The sequence below is a fragment of the Accipiter gentilis genome, chromosome 7 (genome assembly GCF_929443795.1).
Source record: "Accipiter gentilis chromosome 7, bAccGen1.1, whole genome shotgun sequence".
Classification (NCBI taxonomy): domain Eukaryota; kingdom Metazoa; phylum Chordata; class Aves; order Accipitriformes; family Accipitridae; genus Astur; species Astur gentilis.
This window is the reverse complement of record NC_064886.1, coordinates 24637194-24662455: the sequence shown is the minus strand read 5'-3', so window position 1 is coordinate 24662455 and position 25262 is coordinate 24637194. Positions and strand designations below refer to the sequence as shown.

The following is a 25262-nucleotide window of genomic DNA, read 5'->3' as shown; positions in this document are numbered from 1 at the left end:
TTGGAGTCTTAGTATAATATCATTCCCTCAACACACAAGTCCTGTAAACACTGATAACGGGCAGAAGAGACCTCATCCTAATTCACATAGTTTGAGCCACGGAGCACAGAAATGCATGCAGTAAGGAAGTATTACAGGGACAAATCCAAATTCAAGCCACCTGAAAGGTCATAGAGGAGACAATATTTTATCTGCTTTTAGTGCATCCTGTGAATCTGGAAACAACATGTCAATCTCGATAAGGCCAACATTTACAAAACAAGTGAGAGAGACTGCTAGATGCAGACCTAGGGCAATTTCTAAAGAGGTGATGATAGCATGGCCAAATGAACAGTCCCACTGCTGTGCAAGTATAAGCTTGACTTTCCTAGTCGAGTTGCTGTAGCAAAGGAAGCAAAATAATACTGGATTTAACTGAATCTGAGCACGTGAAGCATATTGCTGGAGCCCAGATACTTGGTACTGCAGCTCAACCTCTCCCTTTAAAGATCATATTGTAAGAGTAATCTGTATCAATGCCTTTAAAAAAACCCCAAACAACCAAACTTTTTTTTTTTTTAATGAATCAAAGCCATGGAAACAAAGCTTAAAGAACTACAGTACGAGAAATTTGTTATTCTAAGAACTCGCTTGTTTTCTCTACCACTTCTTTCTGCCTTTTTCTGACACAGCCTGGTTTTCCAGTGCCTGCACCCACAGCACTGTGCTCAGCCTTCCATACAGGCTTAGCTGGTGTGGGCTGTCTGCACCCAGCAGAGGAGCACCAGCTGCCCAGGGACCGAGCAGAGCTGCACATGCAGACAAGTCTGTTACCCGAGTACTGTCTGTTACCCAAGTACAGAAGCAAAACCCAGTTAAAAGCTAAAATGATTGTAAGCTTCTTAGCTATCGGCACAACTAAAAGAAGCTCTGACACATACACCTAAACCAGAGCTGCACTGCCACCCAATTTCCCCTCAAGTGAGCCTTATCCAAAAGTTCCCAGGGCACACTGGTATATAAAGCATCTTCTCTAAATAAGTCTTAAATGCCAGGCTTCACTTCAGCAGGATCTGAAGACCCTGCTGTTGTCTCCCAAACATTGCCATAAGATATACCTGAGGTTCCAGTGTGGATTTCATTCTGTGCATGATGTTTGCAAAGTCACCTTTCCCTTTTCTTCCATTATGATCTTTCTGCTGTCTATCGCTAGTCCATTTGCCACAAAATTGTACTGAAAGTTTTGTTATTTGAAGATATGTAGGGGCTAGAAGGACAGATAGGAGGGCCCTGTTTTCTAAGGCCAACCTACTTGTGGGCAATGTTTAAATACATGATTGTAAAGTTAATTACAAACACATTTTGTTTGCATGGGCCCTGTTTACGAATAACCCAGAGACCTCTGAGAGCTGCCCCCTCCAAGTCAGTGTCCAAACACTCACTGAAAAGAACAAGTTTGTCTTTAACAGAATCCTACAGATGACATATCACATACAATCAATCTCCCAGGCACATACGTGACCCAAAAAAAAAAAAAAAAAAAAAGTAAAAAGAAAAAAAAGAAGTTTTGTGCTTGGGTTGCAATTTGTAAGCTTTTAAGTTACAGCATGGTTATGTTCAAACTACAGCAGCTTTTTCAATTTATGCATACTTGAAACTTTGCCAAAATTTCCCTTGCACAAAGTTTGTTGCATCCTGACTTCATATTCCATTATCAAAAGAGTTTGACCTTTAATTCAGATTCCTACTTTGCAGATTTTTATATATGTTTGCCATCTACATGTCAATGTTGGACATGCTCAATTTAGTATGCTTTTCCATTTATATGTAATATTTGTGCATTAGGTCAAGGAAGAAGTTTAGGACTTTTTGCAAGCTTAGGCTGAAATTCTGCATGATGAACTAAGACTGTGCTTGCAGACGAAATACATGACAGTCTGCTTCCCCATTTAATGCCACACTTGCTGCAGAAGTTTGGCAACCTTAAAATTGAGATGATGTGATGCTGCAGGATTCCCCTTTGCAGTTTTGGATAATCATTTCTTGAGGCCAGAAATCCTATGCACTGCTCTATTACAAATAAAGTATATTTCAGTTCTGTTATTTCCTTTCTGCATTACGCAGAGTACAGCAAGTCTATAATTTGGCTTCAAGTAAAATTAACAACTCCCCGTCTGACAGAGTTGAAAAGTGTTTCATAAGAGCCCAGCCCTAGGAACTCTGAACATACATTTGCAGTAAATAAGATGATTTAACAATGGAAATTAATGTAAACCAAGATCTATTCTGATCATTAAATGGCCCTGTGGTGTTTTACTGGCCTCTGGAGCACATCAGGGCTCCTCAATGTTTACTCACTTTTGTCCTGTACATCTTTAAAGAACTAATAACAAAACTTGCAAACTGAGCAATCTGCAATGCTTTTTCAAGTTTAAGAACATTTCTGGGGATGTGAATTTCTCAGCTATTTTGCAAGCTCCCTTAAAAGGACTATAGAAGTTGTGGAACCTTGAGGCCAAAAGCTCTAATTAACAGACCAATTGAGCCATTTAAAGCTAACAAATTAGTACTATGGTTTTCTATTTTTTAGCTACAATAGAAAGGTGAACCATGCTTACCTGGTGGGAGAGCAGTCTCTTGTTTTATTCTCTATTCTTTTCCTAATAATTCCTAAAGTTTTATTTGCCTTATTTTATTACTTTTTTTTAAAAAAATTTATCCTCTTCTAGCCGCTACTTGAGAACTGAGCTGTTCACAAAACTATCATAAGCCCAAGATCTTGCTCCAAAATTGTAACAGTCAGTTCAAAGCACATCTCTCTCTATGAAGCTGATTGTTTTCTTCCTCAGCTCCTATATTCACCACCTTATATTTACCTACATGCAAATTAGTTGTTCATTGCTCCCAGAGCTAAGTAAACACACATACAGAGTTGATTTGGGACGCTCCCTGGAGCACTGCATTTTGAAGGTCATACAACAGCTTGAGGTAACACACACAGAATTCCTTTAAGGTAGACAGGTATTCCTGAACAACTTGGCCAAGTGAGGCAGACAAAAGTTGCACTGTAACTGCTTTCCTATATGCTGAACTATATCTTTGGCTTCTGTTTGCACAAATAGAAGGTTTTCATATGGATTTAATGAATGCAATGTTCAACGCGTTGGCACCTGAACAGCAGTAAGTACAGCAAAGGAGCATGGGAGATCCTGGGATCCATCCAGCAAAAGAATATTAATCAGAAGTGAAATCCTGGAAGTTGTTTTGCTAACAAGAACCTAGCACAGCAGGAATAGAGAGCATCATTACCAATTAGTGGATAATAGGAATATCATAATGCTCATAGGCATTTATGAATACAAAGCGAGTAACTATTAAGGGCATCAACAGTGGAGATTAGTGACATAATCACAGAGAGATTTGCAGATGAGCAGTTGGAACACTGCAAGCAAGCTGATGGGAAATGAAGAGTCCACCTCAGCGCACTATGCAAGTTACCAAAATGAACTGATAACAACTGCAAATCTGTTTGCTTCAATCCCTTCTCTTCTTGACAGCCAGCTGCCATCTCTGACTGCAAGAAAGAAAATACAGAATAGTGAAAAAGAACACTTCCAGTGTTCTTTTCAGACCACTGAAGAGTAACATTACACTCAAGTGTAATAAAAAAGACCAAAGGGCGGTGAGAAGTGCTTCAGAAGTAATTAACAGATGCATTTGCTCCAAAGCAGAGGAAGCTGCTACCTAACATTTAAGTTAGTTAAGAATAGGTATGGTGGTTTTTTGAATAAGCAGTTTGAAACTGTGTTTATCACTAAACTATAAGCGTGTTTCTGGAGATCAAATTGTGCTTTGGGACTTTTCTGTTTGAACTTTACAGGTAGAAAGGTAAAGGATGTTTGCAAATGCATCAGGGGGAGTTGGATTTGTGAGCAAAGGATAGAAGAACCTGACACCAGGAGAGAAGAAACTGATGGTTTTCACTTTGCACATTGGCTTAAAGAGGGACTTGGAGCAAAGGCATGCTCTTGACTGATTTCTGTCTTCAGAAAACAGAGGATCCCAGAATCTAAAGCCACAAAAATTGTTTTCCTCAGAAGTTGGTAAGTACCTGCAGCAGTACAGTGGTAGATTGTGCTAAGCCACACGTCCTTCCTGGGCACTGACACAGTGTATCTGCAATATCTAAAAGCAAAAGCTTAGGGCACCATGGGTCACTACTTTTTTGCCAAGCCTTCATGACAGTAAAAGTACAATACAAAGCCAAGTCTGAAACTCTGTAGCTTACCCAAATCAAGTCTGGGGCAATCAAAATGTGCACCAATTGTCTCTCAAACTTTAGGGAAAAGGAGATGCAAGTTAGAGACGAGCATAACAGGAGAAAAGAATTTATCAGTAAGTCACATCATCAGATAGCCTTTGTATTAGTCAAGAGAAAAGTCCTGGCCCCCACACAAAGGCTGTGGAAGTATGGTATGGTGAGAAGAAGCAACACTAGCTAGAATAAGTCTGCCTTTGGAGTCACAGCAGAACATTATTAATTGAAACTAGTTTTGGGGAATAAGGGGAAGGATGACCCAAAGTCCAAAATAAGTTCATTATATCCCCCACCCTCCCACAGAGCAGTAATAAAGGAAGGGTGAGTTGTTATTTGCTGATAAGACAGTGTGGAAGAACAGGCATAGGCTTCTTTATACTTCTTCCTTCAGAATCACGTCAAAAAAAAAAAGAGAAAAAAACTTCTACCATATTCAGAAAACAGCAGTTGTCTCACTAACAAAGCCCAGTTTTTCTGCAAGCTAGTGAGAATGTATTGTTTAATAAAAACCTCACTGAATATTCTTCCCCATTTCTGTGTGGCTGAGGTACACAGTACAAATGGACGGTCTGATCAGCTCTGAAAAAAGATGTGCAGCTAGCTGTCTCAAACTATTACTAGATCAGGGAAGTGACAAGCTCTCTGCCTTTAGACTGCTCTGTCCACTGTATATTTTAATCTCAGGAATGTTTATTAATCTAAAGTATCACGTAGTTCTGCCAAAAATAGGTAAATCCATGGAATACTCAAAGCATTTGACTCATTACAGGGCAATCTTAATTTTGCCCTTGACAAGTTGCCTGGCAAGTTGAGGCAGCTTCATTAGAAGCTTATCGAGGACAAAGCTCCAAACACAATTAAACGCTAAAGACTTCATCATCCTCCAGAATGAGGCATTTCCCCAAAAAGCATTTTAAATGCATTTCCCATCGGTTTTTGAAGGACGGGGGAAGGCTAAAAGCAAGAAATAGCTTGTCCAGGGCTGAAAAGAGTCAAAGGGAAAACAAAGAAAAGCAGGAAAGCATAAATGAGATTCAGATCACCTATAAAGATAACAAAAGAATAACCAAGTAAATTCTAGACAATCTATGCATGGCAGAAACAATAAGGGGGAGGAAATAAGAGAGGAGTTTTTCTATTTATTTGACAAACAAAAATATTTGCCTCTCCCAGTCTCTATTTCCCATCATGCTATTGATTCACTGTATAGCTTAAGCACACTTACTTTGTTTGTACAACAAATAATGCACTAAGTTATTTTGTGGAGCTGCTTGAAAGACTTCTAGGAGTATTAAGAGAGAATTAGATAATCCAGTAGTGGCCATTGTACATATCTATTACGGACCCACTGAACCTTTGGAGATGAACCAGAAGGCTAGCATTAACCGGGCACAGCTGGACCAACAGTAATCCATTAACTATGCAAATTATCACAGCTCACTGAACAAACTCAAACAGTACAAAAGCTATTTGGATCAGTCCTCCGCAGCTGGCCACTCTCTATATTAACATTAGTCTTAGCTACAACAAAGTTACCACATTAAAAGCCAAACATAATGTTTTGTTTCAGTTTCCTCTATGTTAACTAGATATTCCCCAACTTGAAAAAACCAGACACAAGTTCCATTTGCAAAACATGTTTCCTGAGTCATGAATTATATATATTATTGTTCAAGTATTGTCTATGTATTCCATCTGCAAAATCCTAAATAGCTGGACCTTAGAAACAGCTTTGTGCTAATACCTAGCAACCGCAAGCCCATTTTATAATAGCAAGCCCTATGTTAAATGTGCAGTTTGTTACTTCACAATAAAAGGAAAAAAAATCTAGGTATATATCCCTTATTCAGAAGAGTATTTCAGTGCTTGTAGCCCCCTAATTTAAGCAGAAGGATGCTATGAAAGGTTGCCTTGGTAACAAGCCTAAGCTACTTAACATTGACAGAGTGCAAAAAAGTAGCACGATTATTGCTGGTGAAAGCTAAGGATGGGACCTGTTTATTAATGATTTCTTCAGTACCCATCATACCACATAGACAAGCTAGACCCCACAAGACCACTACATCTGTGTCTTTCAGTTCCATCAACTTCTAATCATACCAGTATATTTTTTAAGGACAGCATCTGGTTCCCAGTGTGGCCAGTTTGGGGACGTTTGAGAGCTGAGGTTGTTCACTCACATGGGAACTTGCTTTGCCACCTCCTATGTCATACAGCATTCTAGTAGGCGAAACAAGGAAGCACCTGAAGTATGCCAGGTACAGGATGACCCTACTGGTTATTGCCTTTCAAAATTCATACAGACTTACTTGAGAGACTTATTTGACAGAAATCCCTTCTTTTTTTTAAAACTTGTATTGCAGGCAAATGTTTTCTCTTATCTGCAGAGCAATCTTGATCTGATGCAATAACAACTTCCTAGACAGGTTAACAGATTTAACTGGCTTGTTAATATAGCTAAAACAAATGAACGTGGTACTTTTGGCTCATATCCAAACACGTTTTTCCACTTCAATAATCACGTTTTTATTGCAGATCATTACTGCAGTCCCTATGTAAACAGAGTAAAGATGGTGACTGTCCACCATAGAGAAAACCCCTCTTTATCATGCAGTTGATTTTTCTGCAGGGTTAAACAAGTAGAAGGAAAAGCAGTTGACATGGAAAGCACATTTTAGCCTTCCCCCACATTACTAGTGTCCTAGTAAACAGAATATACTTTAAACATTTTAGTGTGATTCACTCAGATATAAGATCAGATTAAATGTACGTTATAAACAATAATTAGAATTCTAGTATGCCCTCATGTTTCGCAGGTTTTAATTCTGTTGCTTAGGAAGGTCAGCATAATATGAAGGTCCTGATCCAACTCCAATTGTCTAGATAAAGTAAGCCCTAGCCAGATATTTAATAAAGAACTATATCTGAACACATAAGTGTAGCAGCTTCCTAGACCTGCAAGTGACTTCTCAAGTATTTTGACATTAAAAAAAGAAAAAAAAAATCAAAACAAAAGGTATTTAAATGTCTAAATAATCTTAGGAAACTTCAAGAGCATTATAGGACAGTTACTAAAATGAAACAGAAGCACCTGGAAGACAAATATATTTCCTCCAGTTTCACCCCGCATCTCCAGCTCTTTCGAACAAGTCACATTACAAACATAGGACTTATTTATAAATATTTTAGCAGTGTCTCCCACTGTTCTCATGTGTGAGTGCAGTCGTTACAATCCCAGATGTTATGCACCAAGATCTAATCACTTACATTCTTTCTGCTATGAAGGAACGTCACTCTGCTCTTCCCTGGAGCATGCTGTCATTTCTCCATGCTGTCATCATCTCCAGAACATGATCTTGGTAGCTAGTCTGCAATACAGAAGCCTTCCGTTAGCCAGTATACATTCATGAACATGATACCTAACTCATTGATACAGGAAGACAGAAAAATGCATCACTGAAGTAGTCTCTGGATGAGTGAAACTCTATTGAGTATCTGGAGGGCCACTGACAAGGGAAAGACTGCAAATGGTCTGAGAAGTATTTCAGTTGTACCACTACTGTCTTTCAGGGCACCAGAGAATCCATCAAAGACATGATTCCTTAGGAAACCTTGCTTCATTAATTCTGGTACTCCTAATTTCCTTATTTTCCTCATATTACATTTCCAACAAGGCCAAGCATATGCCATAGAGGGGCAGACTTATTAAAACATGCTGCAATTTCCACCTCACCCAAAGCACACAGCCACAGAGAGTACCAAGAGAGGAAGAAACTACCCATTAAATGCCCTCCCAGCTTAATGGGAATCCAAAAAACCCCCTTCCTGAGACCAGCTCTACCCAGCCACCTGAGTCATCACTGAAATACTGCCTGGGAGACATGGTTAATTTGGCAAGTCATGCCAACTGTGCAGTGCTGCAGAAAAGTCAGAGAACATACAAAGGTTTTGCAGCAGCTGTTGTATTCACTGTTGGGGGGCTGAGAAAGAAAACAAGGTCTCCCTTCTCCTAAAAGATCATTCCAGCTTAGGTGCTTTGGTGTTAGGTATATGTAAGCCTGAGCCTTTTTAACTTCTATTTACGCATTTTAGCATAACAGGTATAGAGATAGAATGCTATACAGTCCTTTGAAACGAGATACGAAATCCTGCAGGCCTTCTCTAGCAGACAAAACAACTGCTAGGTGTACCCATTATAACCACCGATTAAACGTTCCTCAGCCCTCCCAAGGCACTACCTCATCCCTCGTTCCTCTTCCCCAGCCGTGGGGCTACCACAGCTGCAGTCAGCAGCTCACCTCAAGTTAACCTTCATTTTGGATGGTGACTTTGAAGGACACTGGTTTTGGGAAAAATTTACCTCAGGTCAAGCTTTGGGGCTTACAAATGGCAGCTTGCGATGGTGACTGGCCAGCCTGACTGGAGAGCGAGCGCTGCCAGGGCACACCTGTAACCCAGCCAGCACACGGGCTGCGATCCCGCAGGCGCGGTGAGCCTCCCTCAGGTAATAGTCTAGCTAGGAATACTTCTAACCAAAGAGCACTGCATATTTAAAAAAAAAAAAATCCTTCACGCATTGTTTTTCTTGGGTTTTTTTCCCCATAAGAAGGAAGCTACTGGAAAAATCTTTCTCCTCAGGTCAGTCTTTGTTACTACTCTCACTGGCACGTTCCCCTGCAGTTATTTTCAATAGTCTTAATGTTCCTCAGCCTCCACATGTTAGGGAATATTATTTCCACTCTTCCACGTAACATAGTAAGCATTACTGTTGCAGCCTCTGTATTGTTAGAGGTTTTATGGGCACTATCTCCAGTGCCTATAGGTATTTGCTTGAGCCAAAACTAGGCAATCCGTGTTTTCCAGGGAGGAGTGTTGGGTTTTAGCATCCTTTTTCATATTGTCATAATTTGCCCACCTGGCAGTCATCAGTGTTGCCTGTGTCGCACTTGCCTTCACTACTGACAGAGAAAGGCAAACTCACTCATACTACAGACTGACTTGATCACTGTGACCGTTTAATATGTGATCTTGCCTTTTTCGAGACAGCACAGACAATGCTTCTCGTGATTGCTGCGTTCCTGCTCTCCTGGCTGCCCCATCACATCATCACAGTGTGGACAAAGTTTGGGCATTTTCCCCTGAACAACATCTCCTTCACCTTCCGCATCATCTCTCACTGCTTAGCCTATGGGAACTCTTGCATCAACACCATCATTTACGCTTTCTTCTTGGAAAACTTCCGCAAGGCCTGCCGGCAAGTCTTCACCTGCAAGTTCTTCCTGCAGCCGGTTCCCACTGAGAAGCTGGTTAGAATACGCATGGAGAACTTCTCTACCATGCACTTGACTGCTAATGTGTAAATTGTGCTCTCAAATACATTTCAGGAGGAAGAGGAGGGGAAAGGGTGCTGTCTAGGGAAAAGAGGTATACAAGTGCATTTCAGAGAGCAGTGCAGCCTGAAAAAAAGTGGACTTCGTCAGATCACGGGAGCGGTAAGAGGCATTTTCCCATCTGGCTGTTAGGACGCTTGACACAGCTTGTCCTAACAGAACTACCTGAATGTCCTTATAGTGCCAATACGATAGAACTCGTATGCAGTTGTAGTTATGCCCATAAAGTCTAAAATAAGAGTTACACAGAAGGTAGATTATGGACAGACAAGAAAAGGGCAGTTAATTATGTGTGGAGTCAGCCATTAGGAAGTAAACAATGAGTGATGTGACATTTAGAGAGCACCGAAAAGCAGTTTGGGAAAAGCCAAACTAAACAGTCTTTTAATATGTCTTTGTTTCTGAAACAAGTTTGACCATATGCGAGCTACATGTATTTTTAGCTCGCCAGCTGTGATAGGGTCTCAGTATTTACCTATTGGGTAGTAAAACCTTTCACATGACATGTGTCAGTGATGTGGATATCTGCATTTGGTGGCTCTGTATCAGCTTATATATCCCAGGGTTTGAATGTCTCTGTGCTCCTGAATGTAATTACTGCTGTTAATCACTGGCTCCAGTAACTGTCTCTTTTGTGTGCAACAGTAGGAAAGTAGTATTTCTCAATATATGCTTAAAAGAACTGTGGTTTTGTTGAAAGTAATGTTTACAAAAGGCTTTATTGGTAAATATAGTGTTCTCTAAGTATATCTACCCAGAGCTTTTTATTGGCCACTTCAGTATATAAATGGCAAAAGGTTTGTGGGGTTGGGGTGTTGGGTTTTTTTTTGATGAACTGTTTTGATCAACGGTGCCCTAGCAACGATCAGTTTAGAGCATTTGTACCAAGTTCAAGGTTACTGTTTGTAAATATATAAAGTGCATATTACTTCAAAATTAAGAAGCATATGGCTGAAAGAACTTTATTATTTCACTCTGTTGTCTAATTTGATAATATTGTGTGCTGCACTCCAGACTGACCTGTCATGGGATTCACTGTAACACGATTCCAGATTCATAGACTGCGTTGCTGAGTTTTTAAAAGTGAGTTACAGAAGTTAAACTACAAATTATACATCTAAAAAATGTAACAAAAATATCCAAATATAACCTTGTAGAACATCTTCAGCATCTCTTGTTATGGCCATCAGAACACATACAATTGATTTCTGTAATGTGTAATACACCAATCATTCATTTTTAACATGTATATTTTGTATCTCAGTGTCAAGTATGCCCACACTGCCCTTTATAACCTGGGTAATTTATCAGAATTCAACCTTACTCCCATTTTCCTTCCACATATTTTAACTCAAGAAAAAAAATACTCTCTTATTACCAAATTAAGCAGATGCACTAACTATGAATGACCGTTGCTACATAGTTTGACCATGGATCTTGTGTCAGAAGTTATTGTTTATGTGACATCATTTAACTGTGGTTAACTTCGGTTGCATTATTTAGCTGGAAACTGTAGGTAACAGAGCAAAGTATTACAATACACAACATCTGCAACAGTTAAAAAATTTTAGCCTGACCAACTGACTGACTTAGTCCTGTATAACAGCTATATGAGAAGACAAATACTTGAAATTGGACATCCGAGATCCCAAGCAACAATTTTCCTCAGAAACTTAAAAGGGCGACTCTCTATGTTGAACTGAGAAGCACAGTCACCATGACCAGCTGCCTCAGGAAAGAAAGACACTCTATGAAGCAGGTAGTAACTTGGTATTTATGTCAATACAGTAAAGCGCTACAGCTTTGAAAAACATCAGATTCAAATTATATGACACTTGAGACAGAGTAGAGTCAGCCTGAAGTTGCTTAGGCAAAGCAGGAAAGCAAATATTAAAATTTCTTTCTTGGAGTTTCTTGAATACAATTTATCTAATTTAATCTGTGTGTCTACAGTTAAAGGAAGGTATTTCTCAGCAGTTGAGAGGACCTGGTACAACAGAAGATGCATATTAACAAATGGAAACAGGATCATCTGTAAATTATAATACTATATTGTTCCCAGCTTTCTGTTTAAGGATTTACCCTATTCCTATACATGAACAGTATGCTTCTGCTTCTGGACACATACATTGCCTGATTCGCAGTTAAACGAACTGCAGATGAGAGGCAAGTATCTCTGCAATGAATGGGTCCAAAATCTAAAGGTTTCCAGTCTCCGGGTGGATCAGTCCTCCACTGTATTTCGATAAAGCTGAAAGCTTTGTATTGTATTAAATGATTTTACTACAGCTTGTAACTTCCCCTAAAAGCCCCTAGACTGTGCAATGTGAAGAGTACGTGCGTACAATTTCCAGTATAAGGTTATATACCCTTATCCTTAAGTGATTATCTGTGAAAGTTTTCTGTTTTAGTTTTTACTCTCAGTATACTAGGAGTAGCTCCAGTGCCTTATTTCCTCTGAAACCAATGATTTAGATACTATGCTGTGATCTTCTCATTTAAGTTTACTATTTCTGCATACTGAGTTTTAGCACAGGCTAAAGTGGATAGCATGGGAAAAACAACCACTAAAAGAAAAGGCGGTGATAAATCACTGCAACAGAAATCAGAACTAAAATGCTATTTTTGTGTGATTATTTACCACGGACACAAACTAGCAGCTAGATATGAAATAACTGCAGGCTCACTTTAGTTCTTTTGGTTTAAAGCAGAAAAGAACAATGGCACGATATTCAAAAGAAATCTTGTACGGTGTTACCTGTGAGCCATTAGAACCTATGAGTCAACACACGTCTTTCCTTCAACACGTGACATTTTTTGGATGGGTTGTTTTTTTAATTGTTTTTACAATCATTTCAGAGACTGGACATGTCACCATAGCATCTAGAAAAAATGAGCAGAAAACACTTAAAGGCTTTTTAAAATCTTATTTAACAGAACATGAAGCAGCAAGATGTCCTTTCTCAGTGAAAGGTAACCATAAAATGACAAACTAAGACAGTGAAAAAGCCTCAAGCTTTATTGTGCCTTCTCGTTCCCACCAAACTTTAGAGGTACCTGGTCTAGAATTCTCTGAATGAACTGCTGCATCACAAGAAAATAAAATATAATTTGTCCTTCAGCCTTTCTACATGTATCTGTAATCGGTGAAAGTTTTATCAAAGTTAGGAAAACATTTTCCTTTTTTTTTCCTGCCACAGAATATTTAGCTGCTGCTGGTGGAAAGCAATGAAATGCAACAGAGCTGCACAGCATACAGGCACACTCTCATTCTGATTTGAATTCAAGTTAAAGGTCTCAATTAAACAAAATTAAACAAAATCAACTGAGGAGATCATTCTTCAGTCTTCTCCAAAGTCATTTTCTTACTTACTTACTAGCTTCTTTTTGGAAAGCCCCACGTTCTGATGCCTACGGAAATGACTATTGCAGCTTCCAGAACAGTGCACAAAGTTAACCTGATCACCTGGTTCTGCAACTCAATTCTCTGTTCTTTCAGTCTAGTTTACACACAGAAGCTCATTCCCTCTGCCTTAATGACTTCAAGCTTAGTCCCTACCAGGCCACTTATTACTGCTTGGCAACCTGAATCAACCTCCTTTAGGTGGAGTCTTATTAATAGAGGAGTCCATGCCTGGGAGACCTGTCCTCTTCCGGGCTGCAGTCTCTATTTTCCGCACCAGGTCCACATCCCACCGATGGGTGACAAAACTAACCACAGCTCCAGGCGCCCTGCTTCCAACGCGTCCAACTCGCCCCACGCGGTGCAGGTAGTCCTGCAGGGTGTCTGGGAAGTCATAGTTGACCACTAGCTGCACGCTGCTGGTGTCCAGCCCCCGCGAGGCAAGGTCAGTGCAGACGAGGACAGACACGTCACCCTTCTGGAAGGAGGCAAAGATGCCGGCTCTGGCAGCTGCCGACATCTGTCCCTGCAACCTCAGGTGCTTGATTTTGTGGTCATCCAGGATGTAGCCCAGCCAGTTGACGGTGCTGGCACTGTTGCAGAAGATGAGAACAGCCCCGCCGGACGCCGGGCGCTCCTTGAGTAGCTGCAGCAGTTCGGGCAGCTTGTCCCGGCCTTTGAGGCGCACAAACTTCTGCCGGACGTGGGGCGGCAGGCGGTGCAGGCTCCGGGTGGCGAGGGTGACAAACCGGCCCACGTCGGTGAACTTCCCCAGCGTCTGGCTCAGTCCCGCCGGGAAGGTGGCGCCGACCACCACCACCTGGGTCCTCGCCTCCCCGGGGCCGGCCGGCCCGGGGGCTCCGGCGGCCAGGGGGGCGTGCGCCAGGATCTCCTCCAGCGCCTCCGCGAAGGACTCGTCCATCAGGGTGTCCGCCTCGTCCAGCACCATCCAGCGCAGCCGCCCCAGGGCCAGGAAGCGCCGCCGCAGCGCCTCCCGCAGCGCCCCGGGCGTGCCCAGCAGCACGGCGGCACCCGGCCCCGGCGCCCGCAGCTGCCTCCGCAGCCCGCCCGCGGCGCCGCCGCCCGTCAGCCCGCGCACCCCCAGCCCCGCCGGCCGGCACAGCGCCGCCGCCACCGCGCCCACCTGCGCCGCCAGCTCCCGCGAAGGCAGCACCACCAGCCCGCGGGGCGACGCCGGCCCCGCCGCCGCCGCCTCCGCCGGCCCCTCGGGGCGGGAGAGCAGCCCGTCCAGCAGCGGCAGCAGGTAGGCCAGCGTCTTGCCGCTGCCGGTCTCGGCGGCGCAGAGGGCGCTGCGGCCGCGGCGCAGCGCGGGGATGGCGAGGCGCTGCACCGCCGTGGGGCGGCCGATGGAGAGGCCCTCCAGGCCGGCCAGCAGCGCCGGCTGCAGCCCCATGGCGGCGAAGGACGGGCCCGGCTCCGGCTCCGCGTCAGGCGGCGGGGGCGGCGGCGCCTGCAGGGCGGGAGCCGCCTCCTGCGAGGGCTCCAGCTGGAAGTAGTCCCCGCAGGCCTTCCTGTGCTTCCAGCCCGCCGACACTAGCTGCGGACGCTCCCAGCGCCCCACCGTCTGCCAGCGGGGCTGGCTCAGCTCTGGCCGCCGGCTCCGCAGCAGCAGCTTCCCGGGATGTGCCGCCGCCGCCGCCGCCGCCTCCTTTTGCCCGCGCCGACGGCGCTGCGCGCCCCGCTGCAGGCGCAGCCGCAGGGCCCAGGGGACGCGCACCACGTTCTCGGGGGGTTCCGCGCCCGCCGCCAGCCGCCGCGGCGGCAGCAGCAGCGGGAGGGGGGCCGCCATCCCGCCGCGGCTCAGCGCCATGGCGGCGTCTCACGTGGCGGCGGCGGCGGCGGCGCCGCCTGATGACGCCGTGAAGAGACGCTTCCCCCGGTTCCCCCCGCCCCCCGGAGCCGCGGCGGAGCCACGCGAGGAGGGTGAGTCCCACGCAGTGGAGGGGGGGCGGCACCTCAGGAGGCGGCGACGGCGGCCCCTTCACGTTCGCCCGTGCCGCGCCCCGCGGGAGCAAACGTAGCCCCCGCGGGGCTCTGGCAGAGGCGGCCCGGCGCCCCTCGCTCCGGGGAAGGAGCCCCTGCGGCGGGGAGCACCCCCCGCGGGGCCGCCGGAGACCCCCCCGACGCCTCAGGGCGCCGCTGAGCTCTCTCACGGCTCCACGCAAATGGCGCCAGGGCCGCGGGAGCTGAGACGGCAGCGGTGGAGCAGCCGGCCTGCCAGCTGCCGAGGGAACCCTGCCAGGTTCGACAGGAACCCTGTCAGGTTTGACAGGGTCACGCACTCCCCCGGCTCCCCCTTCCCGCCCAAGGAAAGTTCTGGGCGTTTTCGGGTAGGAAACTCTTCCGTGGCTATGGCCCTTGATTTTCTCTTTCAGCTAGCACCGCAACAGGAATGACGGTGAACACGCCTCTGTGTTTTAGAGGAAAGAAGATCCTGGCTCCAATGGTGCGAGTGGGAACATTGCCAATGCGTCTTCTTGCTCTGGACTATGGTGCTGATATCGTGTACTGTGAGGTATGAAGGATGAGCAGATGAGGCAGTCTTATAACATTATTATTAAGAAAAGTACAAATAGACTTTGTTTATTGTAGGACTTTTTCCTTTTATATATATTTTTCATTAGAAAAATGGGGGAAAAAAGAATCTCTATGGCCTTAAGGCATTTCCCTTTCAGCAGTCCTCAAGTTATGGCAAAACCGTATTTTAAGGCTGTTCAGTAACTTCATTTAGACAAAACGCTCACCGTAACAATTTCCTCACATTCCACGGTGTTTTGGTTTTTCTTGCTTTTTTCTGGTTTTTTGTTTATTTGGGGTTCTTCTGCTTGCTTTTTTTGTTGGTCTTTTTTTTTTTTCTTTTGAGTAGAGTCATAACATTGAAGGAAGTTTTAGGCTGACCTACCCTCTCACCCAGTTATTACTGCTGTGCTAACCCATATATACTCCTCACAGCACTGCTGTCCTTGTTGCTTAACCACTTTTCTTAAAGCTGCCTGAAGTTGAGACTCCAGTTTGGTGCAGATGTTATTGGTAGGACTGCTAGTCTTCACTATCCTTATCCTTGCAGTGCATCAGTATTCCCATTTTCCCCTTCAGTGCTATTATTAGCTCTTCTGAAATGTAGGCACTGTTACAAGTTACATGACTCGGCCAAGATTTAAAAAAAAACATCCAAACAACAAAACAGTAAAGAGTTAAAAATAATGTAAACATGGCTTAAATACTGGCTCTCCTGGAGAATGTTTGATCTGTTACAAAAGAACATACTGAAACAAACTGTCAGAATCAGTCATTTATGATGTTCTCCTGGAACCTTCACAGCTGTTCTCTTGTGAGTTAGCTCACTACCCTTTTTGGGGGAGGTGAAAGGAAAGACTTGTTCTCAGACAGAATATGCTGTCTTTATCTTGGCCACAGCTCACGTTTTGTCTCTAGCTTCTAGAATTACAAATGGTATTTTATTAGATCGGCTCTGTGTGAAAGAGTCATTATTGCTGGATGATTCAGTAAAAAAAATTTCAAAATTCAGTAGAATAGTTACCACTGTCTGTCATAAAATTGGGAGTAATAAGGTGGTTTTCTTCTTTGACAAACAATTATCAGTTTCCCAGTTGATGAATTATGACCTTTCTGCTTTACGTGGGATTAAGTGAGAATATTTTTTTTTTCCTTCTCTGGGAGGCTAACTGTAGATCATGTATAGAGAAATCACAAGCATAGAGTTACAGAATCTAGAAGTCTTAAACACTAAAGCGAGTCAGGCTTCAGACAGCCTTTGTACTTTTCCAGTATCCCTTATGCTTATTACTAGTAGCAAAGAACCTTGTTACCGAGCAGCTACTGCATTTCACTAACCATAGGTTTGACAGGGCCATTGTACAGGAAATTAGTGGAAGGTAGTAATGTAGAAATTGTGTTGGTTTTTTTCTTTAAAAAAAACCCCAAAACAACCAAAACCCACAACAAACCACGTGCACAAAGGTATTGCTTTGCTTACTGCTGAAGTCACAGGGTATGAGAAGGTATTTAATCCAGCAGTGTAAACTGTACAGCTAAAGCGGTTTGTTTTTCACGCACACTTTTTGCTCCAATTCCAGAGAAACAGAACCTCAAAAGAAGAGACCCTCAAACTTACTTAACAAGTTGCAGTATGTAACAAAACCTGTCGTGTGAAGGTTATTCTTACAGCTTAAAACCTGTTGTAGTTTTCCTCATCTCACCTCAAAAATCAGGTCTTCTGCATTGGTTTTTCTTTTTTTCCACATTGCTGTTGAGAAACAGGAGAGTTAATATGCCTTTGACGTGGATTAGGGTTTGCAGTTAGATAGCTGTCTTAATGGGTTTTATCAGAAAAACTATGTAGGTTTTTCTTAAGAACTGACAAGTTAGTATAAAATAGAGTTGTTGTAGGCAGCTGTACTGCAGTTGTTTGGCAACAGAATGGCCTGGATAACTGCAGTTTGTAACTTCATTTCTGTATGGTAAAACTTCATTTTCTGATTTATCCTTTTGTTTTCCAATCCTTTCCCCCCAGTCCCCTTAATATTTTGGATCTCAAAGCTGTTTCAGAACTTGATGTGAACAGTACCTGATAAGGAGTATTAGTTAAAAACTTAAATTAAAAGCACTACTCATGAGACCTATGGTGTACTGCAAACAGATTGAGATTAGCCTAATTTATTGCTTGTTTATCCCTTCCCTATAAATCAGGAGGTCTTAAACCTTGTATTATTTGCTAAAGCAAAGAGTCTATAGTAGACTAAACCTCTTCAAGTAACTAACACAATAGTATGGTGGGGTTTTTTTCTCTATTTATATAACAGTTGGAATAACAGTTGCATATTTATTTCGGTAGCTGCCGTGGTTTAACCCCAGCCAGCACCTAAGCACCAGGTGGCTGCTCACTCACTCTCCTTCCGATGCCCCCAGTGGGATGGGGGAGAGAATTGGAAGAAAAAGAGAAACTCATGGACTGAGATAAGAACAGTTGAATAGAACAGAAAGGAAGAAATAATAATGATAATAATAACAATAATAAAATGATAATAATAAAAGGATTGGAATATACAAGTGATGCACAATGCAATTGCTCACAGCCCGGTGCCCACTTTGTTCCTGAGCTGCGATTCCCCCCAGTTGCACTCCCCCCCAGTTTATATACTGGGCATGAAGTCACATGGTATGCAATATCGCTTTGGTCAGTTTGGGTCAGCTGTCCTGGCTGTGTCCCCTCGCAAATTCTTGTGCCCCTCCAGCCTTCTTGCTGGCTGGGCATGAGAAGCTGAAAAATCCTTGACTTTAGACTAAACATTACTTGGCAACAACTGAAAACATCAGTGTTATCAACATTCTTCTCATACTGAACCCAGAACATAGCACTGTACCAGCTACTAGGAAGAAAATTAACTCTATGCCAGCCGAAACCAGGACAGCAGCTAACAAGTTATATTGGCTCAAGCTGTAGCCCTTTGTCAACTGAAGGTAGTCAGTTTGTCTTAAAGCTCACCTATAATCAAGTTGATGAGATGCATAAGAGAAAAGGACTCAAATGGTGTTCTTAAAAATTTGAACTGCATAAATCTGCAGTTAAGCTAATATATGTAGATTATTCTGGGTTTCTTCTGAAGGAAAGTCATCAATTCTAGAAGAATGATGACTGTATGTTTGTTCTCCAGTAAAGGTCAACACAAAGACTAATTTTTTCTTTTAACAAATGTAGAGAACTGTTAAAACTCAGGGTTAGGGTAAAGAAGTCTTAGAGCCTAATACTGCTGTTTTGTTCACCTATGTGCTTGGCCAGTACAAATCTACATTAATTTTTTGAGGTGGTCTGTTGCTATAACATTATCTTCCCCTTCCACTCTAGGTGGCTTGTTCTGCTTTGTCTCCAGCTTGCTAGATAGGTACTTAAACAAAATGGTTCTTCTAGAACTATGTAAACATATAATATTCTTATGTTCCTATGTTCTATTTGTATTTTGAAACTTCAGTTGAGCATGTTGTATAGTTAAACTCTTGTTTTCATTTGCGTTCTTTTTCTGTATTTGGTATCCCTAGGTGGATATTCTTATTTAATAAAATGGGAACTGTTTATAGCTGGGTAGTTTAAACACTTCAACTCACTGAGATATTTTTATTCTTTCTTCTCAGGAGCTGATTGATATAAAGATGGTGCAGTGTAAGAGGGTTATAAATGGCAAGTATAGCATTTCTTTTGTTAATATCTAAGCATTCTTTTTTCAAGTTAAAAGATAATTATTTCTCTGAAGTAATTTTATAGTAATTACAATGAGGCATCAGGACATATAATCTCTCTAAACTGTGTCTAGGGATTTAAAATAAGCTTTTGAAGTACTACCTTCTTACACCTGTCTGCTGCTCTACAGTTTCAAACTTTCAGTTTCCCTTCTTGAGGAATTTCAATAGTTCAGTTAGTGTCCCTCAGGAAAACCATAAATGTTTTTGGAGGATAGGGCTAATGTATTAGTAGCTGACAGTTTGTTATTCTTTTTAGAGCTTTAATGCAAAGTCTTTCTGCACCATTGACTTAGTTTATTACAAGGATTTGATGAGGTTTCTGTTAAACGATTTGACAGAGGTCAGGTTACTGACTAGGCCTTCTAAAGTGAAATACTTTATAATTTTAGCTTCTGGAAGTATGTCTTTCTCTTTTATCATGAAAAATGGGATTAGTGTTGGAAATCTATTACTAATATTTCAGCATTATGCTTCCTGAGAGCAGGTGAAAGAAACTAGTAGCTGGAATAGACAGGACATTAATGTTCCAGTGCATCACTGAAAATGTTAAAGCTTTTAGTTTTATGCGTGTTAAAAAGACAAATAATAAAATTGGAATTAACAGATAACACTCCTCAATTCTACATACTGGCTTCAGCCTCTCTACTGCCTTCGTACGCTATCATAATAAAGAATAAACAGTAAGGAACTCTTGTTTTGATTTGGATTTTTTTTTGGCTTTTTTTTTTTTTTTTTTGATTTTTCCCAGAAATTTTACATGTGTATGTGATAATATGAAATTTCCTGAGCAAAACTACTAATATTAGTTACAAAGCCTTTTAATTTTTCAAGAAAAGTTTGATAGTGTCCAGGAAACAGATTTATTTGGACTGCAGTAGAGACAATTTCCAATCATAAGTCTTTATAAATGTTAGCTGTTTGTGACATTATAATATACACAACTTGTAGTCTACTTCAGTAAGGAAGCAAGACATACAAGATCTCACTGTTTATCGTTCTTTTATTAACTTGAGGTCCATAGGCTAGATCTGGCCTAACACGATTTTCACAGACAAGTTCTTAAAAAGATATCTTTGAGACCTCCCCAGCTGAGTGCCATGAGAAACAGCTGTTTGTATGTCCCTGCTGGGGAATGTAAGTCCACTACAAATCTGCTTTGCCCTCCTGCTTCTTCCTAAAAATAGTACCGTTATGTTCATTCTGGCTGATTCATCATTAGATTTGTTCTGGTGCTGATGCTTTCCCAAGAAACAGGCTGGGGAATGATTAGGGAGTACTATGGGAGGGAAACACTAACGTGCGAGAAATGTACTGCAGGGACATTTAGGAGGTAGGGTGCCATTAGTTCTGCTGTTCATGGAAGACTTATTTGATAGCATTTCATTTATATACAAGTTACATAGTCAGATGACTTCCTTTGTGATTACATTTGTATATAATTTTTGTCTGTTTTATCTGCTTCTCATTTCATATAGAAGTACTTGAAACCGTGGACTTCATTGCACCTAATGAAAGAGTTGTTTTCAGAACTTGTGAAAGGGAGAGGCACCATGTTGTCTTTCAAATGGTAAGAAACCAACCACAGGTACTCTTCTGATAACATAGTTAAACAAGGTAGTGCTAGTAATATTAATCTAAGTCTACAGCAGCTCTCTGTATTGCAGACTATCAATTTCTTGATGCTTCAGGCAGAAGTAGAGTTTCACACCAAATGTGTTGTAGAATTTCTAATCTGTTGTTACACATGTGATCAAGATGCTCCATTATAAGCTCTCCATATAGCATTTTTCAGAAGAGGTGATTAAGGTGAATACTGTACTCTATGACAGCAGCTTCTTTTTGTAATAGGTATCTTTGATGTATTTCTGAACATACAGATACCAAAAATAAATTATGCTGATGTTTGATCACGTGTTTAAGTCTTGCACTGTCCAGTAAACAGTCTCACTGGGAAGACTGAAAAAATGGCATTGTTTAGTGTTAATAAGAGAGGATTAACCTATGCGTTAACATTGCACAAATGGATTAAAGGCTGCTGGAGAGAAATAGATAGTAATTTGCTCTTTTAGACCACTCTGTGTAGGACAAGAGATGATGGGAGTTGGAGGGAGGGAGAAGTGTGGACTGCATCAGATACTAAAAAGACCTTTTTCAGTGGTAATGGTAGCCCTGGAATAGGCTGCTTGTAGAATTGTTATTAGTGGAGCTTCTTAAGAACATGAGAAATAAATATCAAATGGTGATGGGCTAAGAACATTTGATACTACTGTAGGTTAAAAGGGTGGACAGACCTCTCCTCTTCAGTGGCTGAATCTACATGCTTTAGCTGTCCCGTGGATGGGTATCTGTTACTTTATACTAAACATTAGGGCAAATATAGATATACATGTGTGCAAGTGAGCATGTAATTTTTAATTAATTTGATGGTGTTTTATAGTTATAAATCCTCTTGTTTTACCAACAGGGTTCAGCAGATGCTGAAAGAGCTCTGGCAGTAGCAAAGCTTGTGTAAGTCATCTTCTCTCACCGCCTTCCCACCGTGGGTTTGTTTAGGGGTTTTTTGTAGAGAGGAATTATTGTGGAAGACATTTCTTTATGATTGAGAGAATCAAGCTGGGTCTTGATAGGACCAAGAAAAGTTCTGTAAGACCTGCACAGCATCTCAAAGGGCCAGTGGTATAGTGGTGTAACTGCAACTTCTATTTAAAATAATTCTTGCTCAGCAGCTGCGTAAGTTCTATGCTGGGCTTGATGGCTTTTTGCTAGTGCAGTGTGTCCTCGATCTCTCCAATATGAAATTTCCCTGGGTATTGCCCAGCTGCAAGTACGACCAATATGCCTGAAAATGTCTCCTACTGTTTGTGGTTTGAAACCCCCAATAAAGTATTGTGCAGAAATGAAAAGTGTGTTTCAAACCTTTTTAAAAGGTGTTTTTAAGCCTCCATTTTAAATAGATGGACGTTTCAGTAGGACTTGCTTTAGTGACAGCTTCTGCACAACACTGGTCATTGAAACCTGTGGACAGACTGATCTTCAGACTGATGTTAAAATAAATACACAACTTATATAAGTGAGAAGCTAAAAATTCAGAAGTTCAAATGAAAACTTAACCTTAAATTCTCTTTTAAGCCTTAATGATGATAGAACAAGTTTCCCGGAAAGATGTCTATTTTCTGATTCTTGTTCAAATATGCTGAAAAATATTTCAATTGTTTCTTACTTCTCTTTCAGAGAGAGTGATGTAGCTGGTATTGATATCAACATGGGATGCCCAAAAGAATATTCTACTAAGGCAAGTGGACTTTGGTTACTCTTAAATAAGCTTTTTCTTTCTTAGAGGTGTGGAATATGTGTTCAAGTTTTCTGGGTTGAACAAACTCAAGCAGTAAAATTTTCATGCAGATAAACTTGAGTTTATTTTTTTGCAATAAACAGAAGAGTCTTGAAGGTATCATGGCCCTAATACAGTAAAATAACATAGTCTATTAGAAATCTCCCTTAAGAATAGGTTTGGTCATGTAATTAAACAAACCATATCCTTACGTGGGTAAGCATGTATGAAGTTTGTAAGCTCAGGTTAGTGTGGACTTGTACCACTGAGCAAGTGGTGATTGTATTTTCTGACAGGACAATCACTGAATATTGAGGAGAACGTAGTGAGGTTGTTAAATTGTATTATTGTACAAAGTTAACACTAAAACTATTTAGAATTCTGAAAACTCTGACAGGCTATGTCATATGTTGCATTTAAAAGTAAATTCTGTAAGGCAGGATAAAATAAAGTGTTTCGTTTGGGGGGGGTTGTCTGTTTTCCTGAGGTCACTAATTTGTTGTATGAGTGAAATATGTTCTGCTTAGCCTTGATAAAAATAGGAATCACAGTTTGTCATCTGAGCAAGTAAACATTTGCAACGTAGCAATGCTGAGTTCAATTCTTGGTCAGTTTTAAGTTGGAGGCGGATGGATCAGTTAAAACTTGATTTTTTTTAGTCAAGCACCTGTAATTCTAAACTAGTCCACTATCTATGGCTAAAACAAAGTAGTCAAACTGGTTGTTAGCACTGTTAAGCCAGTTACTGTATAGATAAAGTATCAGTATATTAGACCATGGAGCTCCATTTTGATGTCAGATGTTCAGGCAGAATAGATAAGAGAAATTTTGCACTTATTGTCAAAGAAAAAGGAACTTCCCAACTTTAAAGACTTAAAACTTCATTCCAGGGAAGAAGCCTGGCTGTTGCATTTAAACTTTCTATCCTCTAGTCTTTGTAGCATTGGCATTTTTAGCATTTGGAGCAAGTTCTCTGTCATGTGAAGCTGTAATGCTTCATCTTTTAAACAGAAAAAATAATACATCCACATAGGCAATACTTTTACTTCCTAATTCTGTGTTACCCATCTTTACATCTGGAAGCTTTTTACTGATCTTTTACTAAAGCAAGAGCACAAATGTAAATGGTAACTTGAGATCTGCCTTAATTCCTAGTATCACCGTAAGCTTTTCTAGAACTTACATATTTTCTTTTGGCAGACCAAGTTGCCTGTGGACCAAGGAAAACTATTTTTTTCCCTCTCCCCTTTCACAGTAGAAAAAAATACAATAAACTGTCACAGAATTCTAGCTGGCGCATAAATACATGGCTGATTGAAATGTGCTATGAGGTGCATGAAAGCAATGTTGTTAAAATGGGGAATAGTAAAGGCCAAAGCTGACACTGCCAAACATACCCATACCTGGCATGATGTCATGACATTGTACAGACTCTAGTTCACATAAGTATATCATCCTCCTTTCTCAGTTTTTCAGCCAAGAAAAAAGAATGCTTTGTCTAAATAGATTTATTTTCCATTAATGGAACATATCTTTTGATAAAACTACTTGAAAAGGGTTTATTTTAGATCACATTAACTTAAAGAAATAAAAGGACAGACTACATCATGGAGTTCTGGAACAGAAGAACCAAAGGGCCCTAATGACGGTACATAGAGTATGTAAGAGAGGGCTGATGTTTTTCCATCACAAAGATTGCTTTTCCTTTGGAGCATGTGAGGTGTGTAAGAATGTTAGACATCTTTCAGGTCTCTAGTATCTTCGCTTTAACAGTTCATAGTGTTTCAGCTTGGGTCTGACAATGTTCAGTGTTGAAAGTACCCGGTGATGGTGCAAGAAAGGCATAGAATGGATCAATTTATGGGGGGATTTTCTGTTTCAGTACTACTTAGTTTTGTAGGTTGGCTTGCACTCTGAAGAATATAACTTAAATTATTCTAATATATTCCATCTAACTTGTGAATAATTTTACCCACATATATTTCTAGAGTTTTTCTGTTTTAATCCCATGAACTTTTTTGTTTCAATGATAACTTATGAAGATGACATTCTTTTGAACTCAAATTTTAATTTCCCCTGTTCTAGAGTATTTTGATTTATGTATTTAGATTCTGTTGTTTCTGAACTTCCTCTGTTTTTCTGCTTTTGAGATAAAGTGGTATTACCAAGGAACTGTAGTCATGTTGAGGACATGTCATTAAATTCATAATGGTCTGATGATGTTTCCAGTAATGTTTTTTTTAGCCTTTATTACTTTCTTCTGTATCATAACTAATCAAAAGGGAGACTTTTTTATCTTCCACAGAATCATAATTAAGAACAAAACACCAAAACATCCACCCTGTATTAGTGTGAAAGATGAAAAATTCAAATGCTGGTGAATTGTTATTTTCCAACAGTAGTTTGGGTCAAAAATGTTCATACAATTTTGCAGTTATTTCTTATGTCTGCCTGTTGGCCTCTAGATCTATATATGCAGATGAAATGGTGCAGAAAGAACAGCTAAAATATTTAATTGTTAAAGTGTTCATAATTTGTGTTCAAAACAGCCACTTAATTTGT

General features: G+C 41.2%; 3 protein-coding genes across 5 annotated transcripts in view; 2 read left to right on the top strand and 1 right to left on the bottom strand.

Moving 5' to 3' along the window:
* LOC126040616 (galanin receptor type 1-like) overlaps positions 1-9836 on the top strand; it is a 34037-nt gene extending 24201 nt beyond the window's left edge. The window contains exon 5 of one of the 2 annotated variants that reach the window (XM_049805305.1): positions 9682-9836. In XM_049805305.1, coding sequence (XP_049661262.1) covers positions 9682-9819 — 138 coding nt within the window. In that variant the 3' untranslated portion in view covers positions 9820-9836. Of the gene's footprint in view, positions 1-9339; positions 9658-9681 lie in introns of those variants that run through there. The other variant, XM_049805304.1, reaches the window with a different exon arrangement.
* A 3050-nt stretch (positions 9837-12886) lies between these two features.
* On the bottom strand, positions 12887-14921 carry DDX28 (DEAD-box helicase 28). The gene has a single exon (XM_049805293.1). The coding sequence runs from the start codon at positions 14919-14921 to the stop codon at positions 13278-13280; it is 1644 nt and encodes a 547-aa protein (XP_049661250.1). The 3' UTR covers positions 12887-13277.
* DUS2 (dihydrouridine synthase 2) overlaps positions 14920-25262 on the top strand; it is a 29106-nt gene continuing 18763 nt past the window's right edge. The window contains exons 1-6 of one of the 2 annotated variants that reach the window (XM_049805294.1): positions 14920-15034; positions 15487-15626; positions 19262-19307; positions 20845-20936; positions 21834-21877; positions 22601-22661. In XM_049805294.1, the coding sequence (XP_049661251.1) occupies positions 14920-15034; positions 15487-15626; positions 19262-19307; positions 20845-20936; positions 21834-21877; positions 22601-22661 (498 nt within the window). The other variant, XM_049805295.1, reaches the window with a different exon arrangement.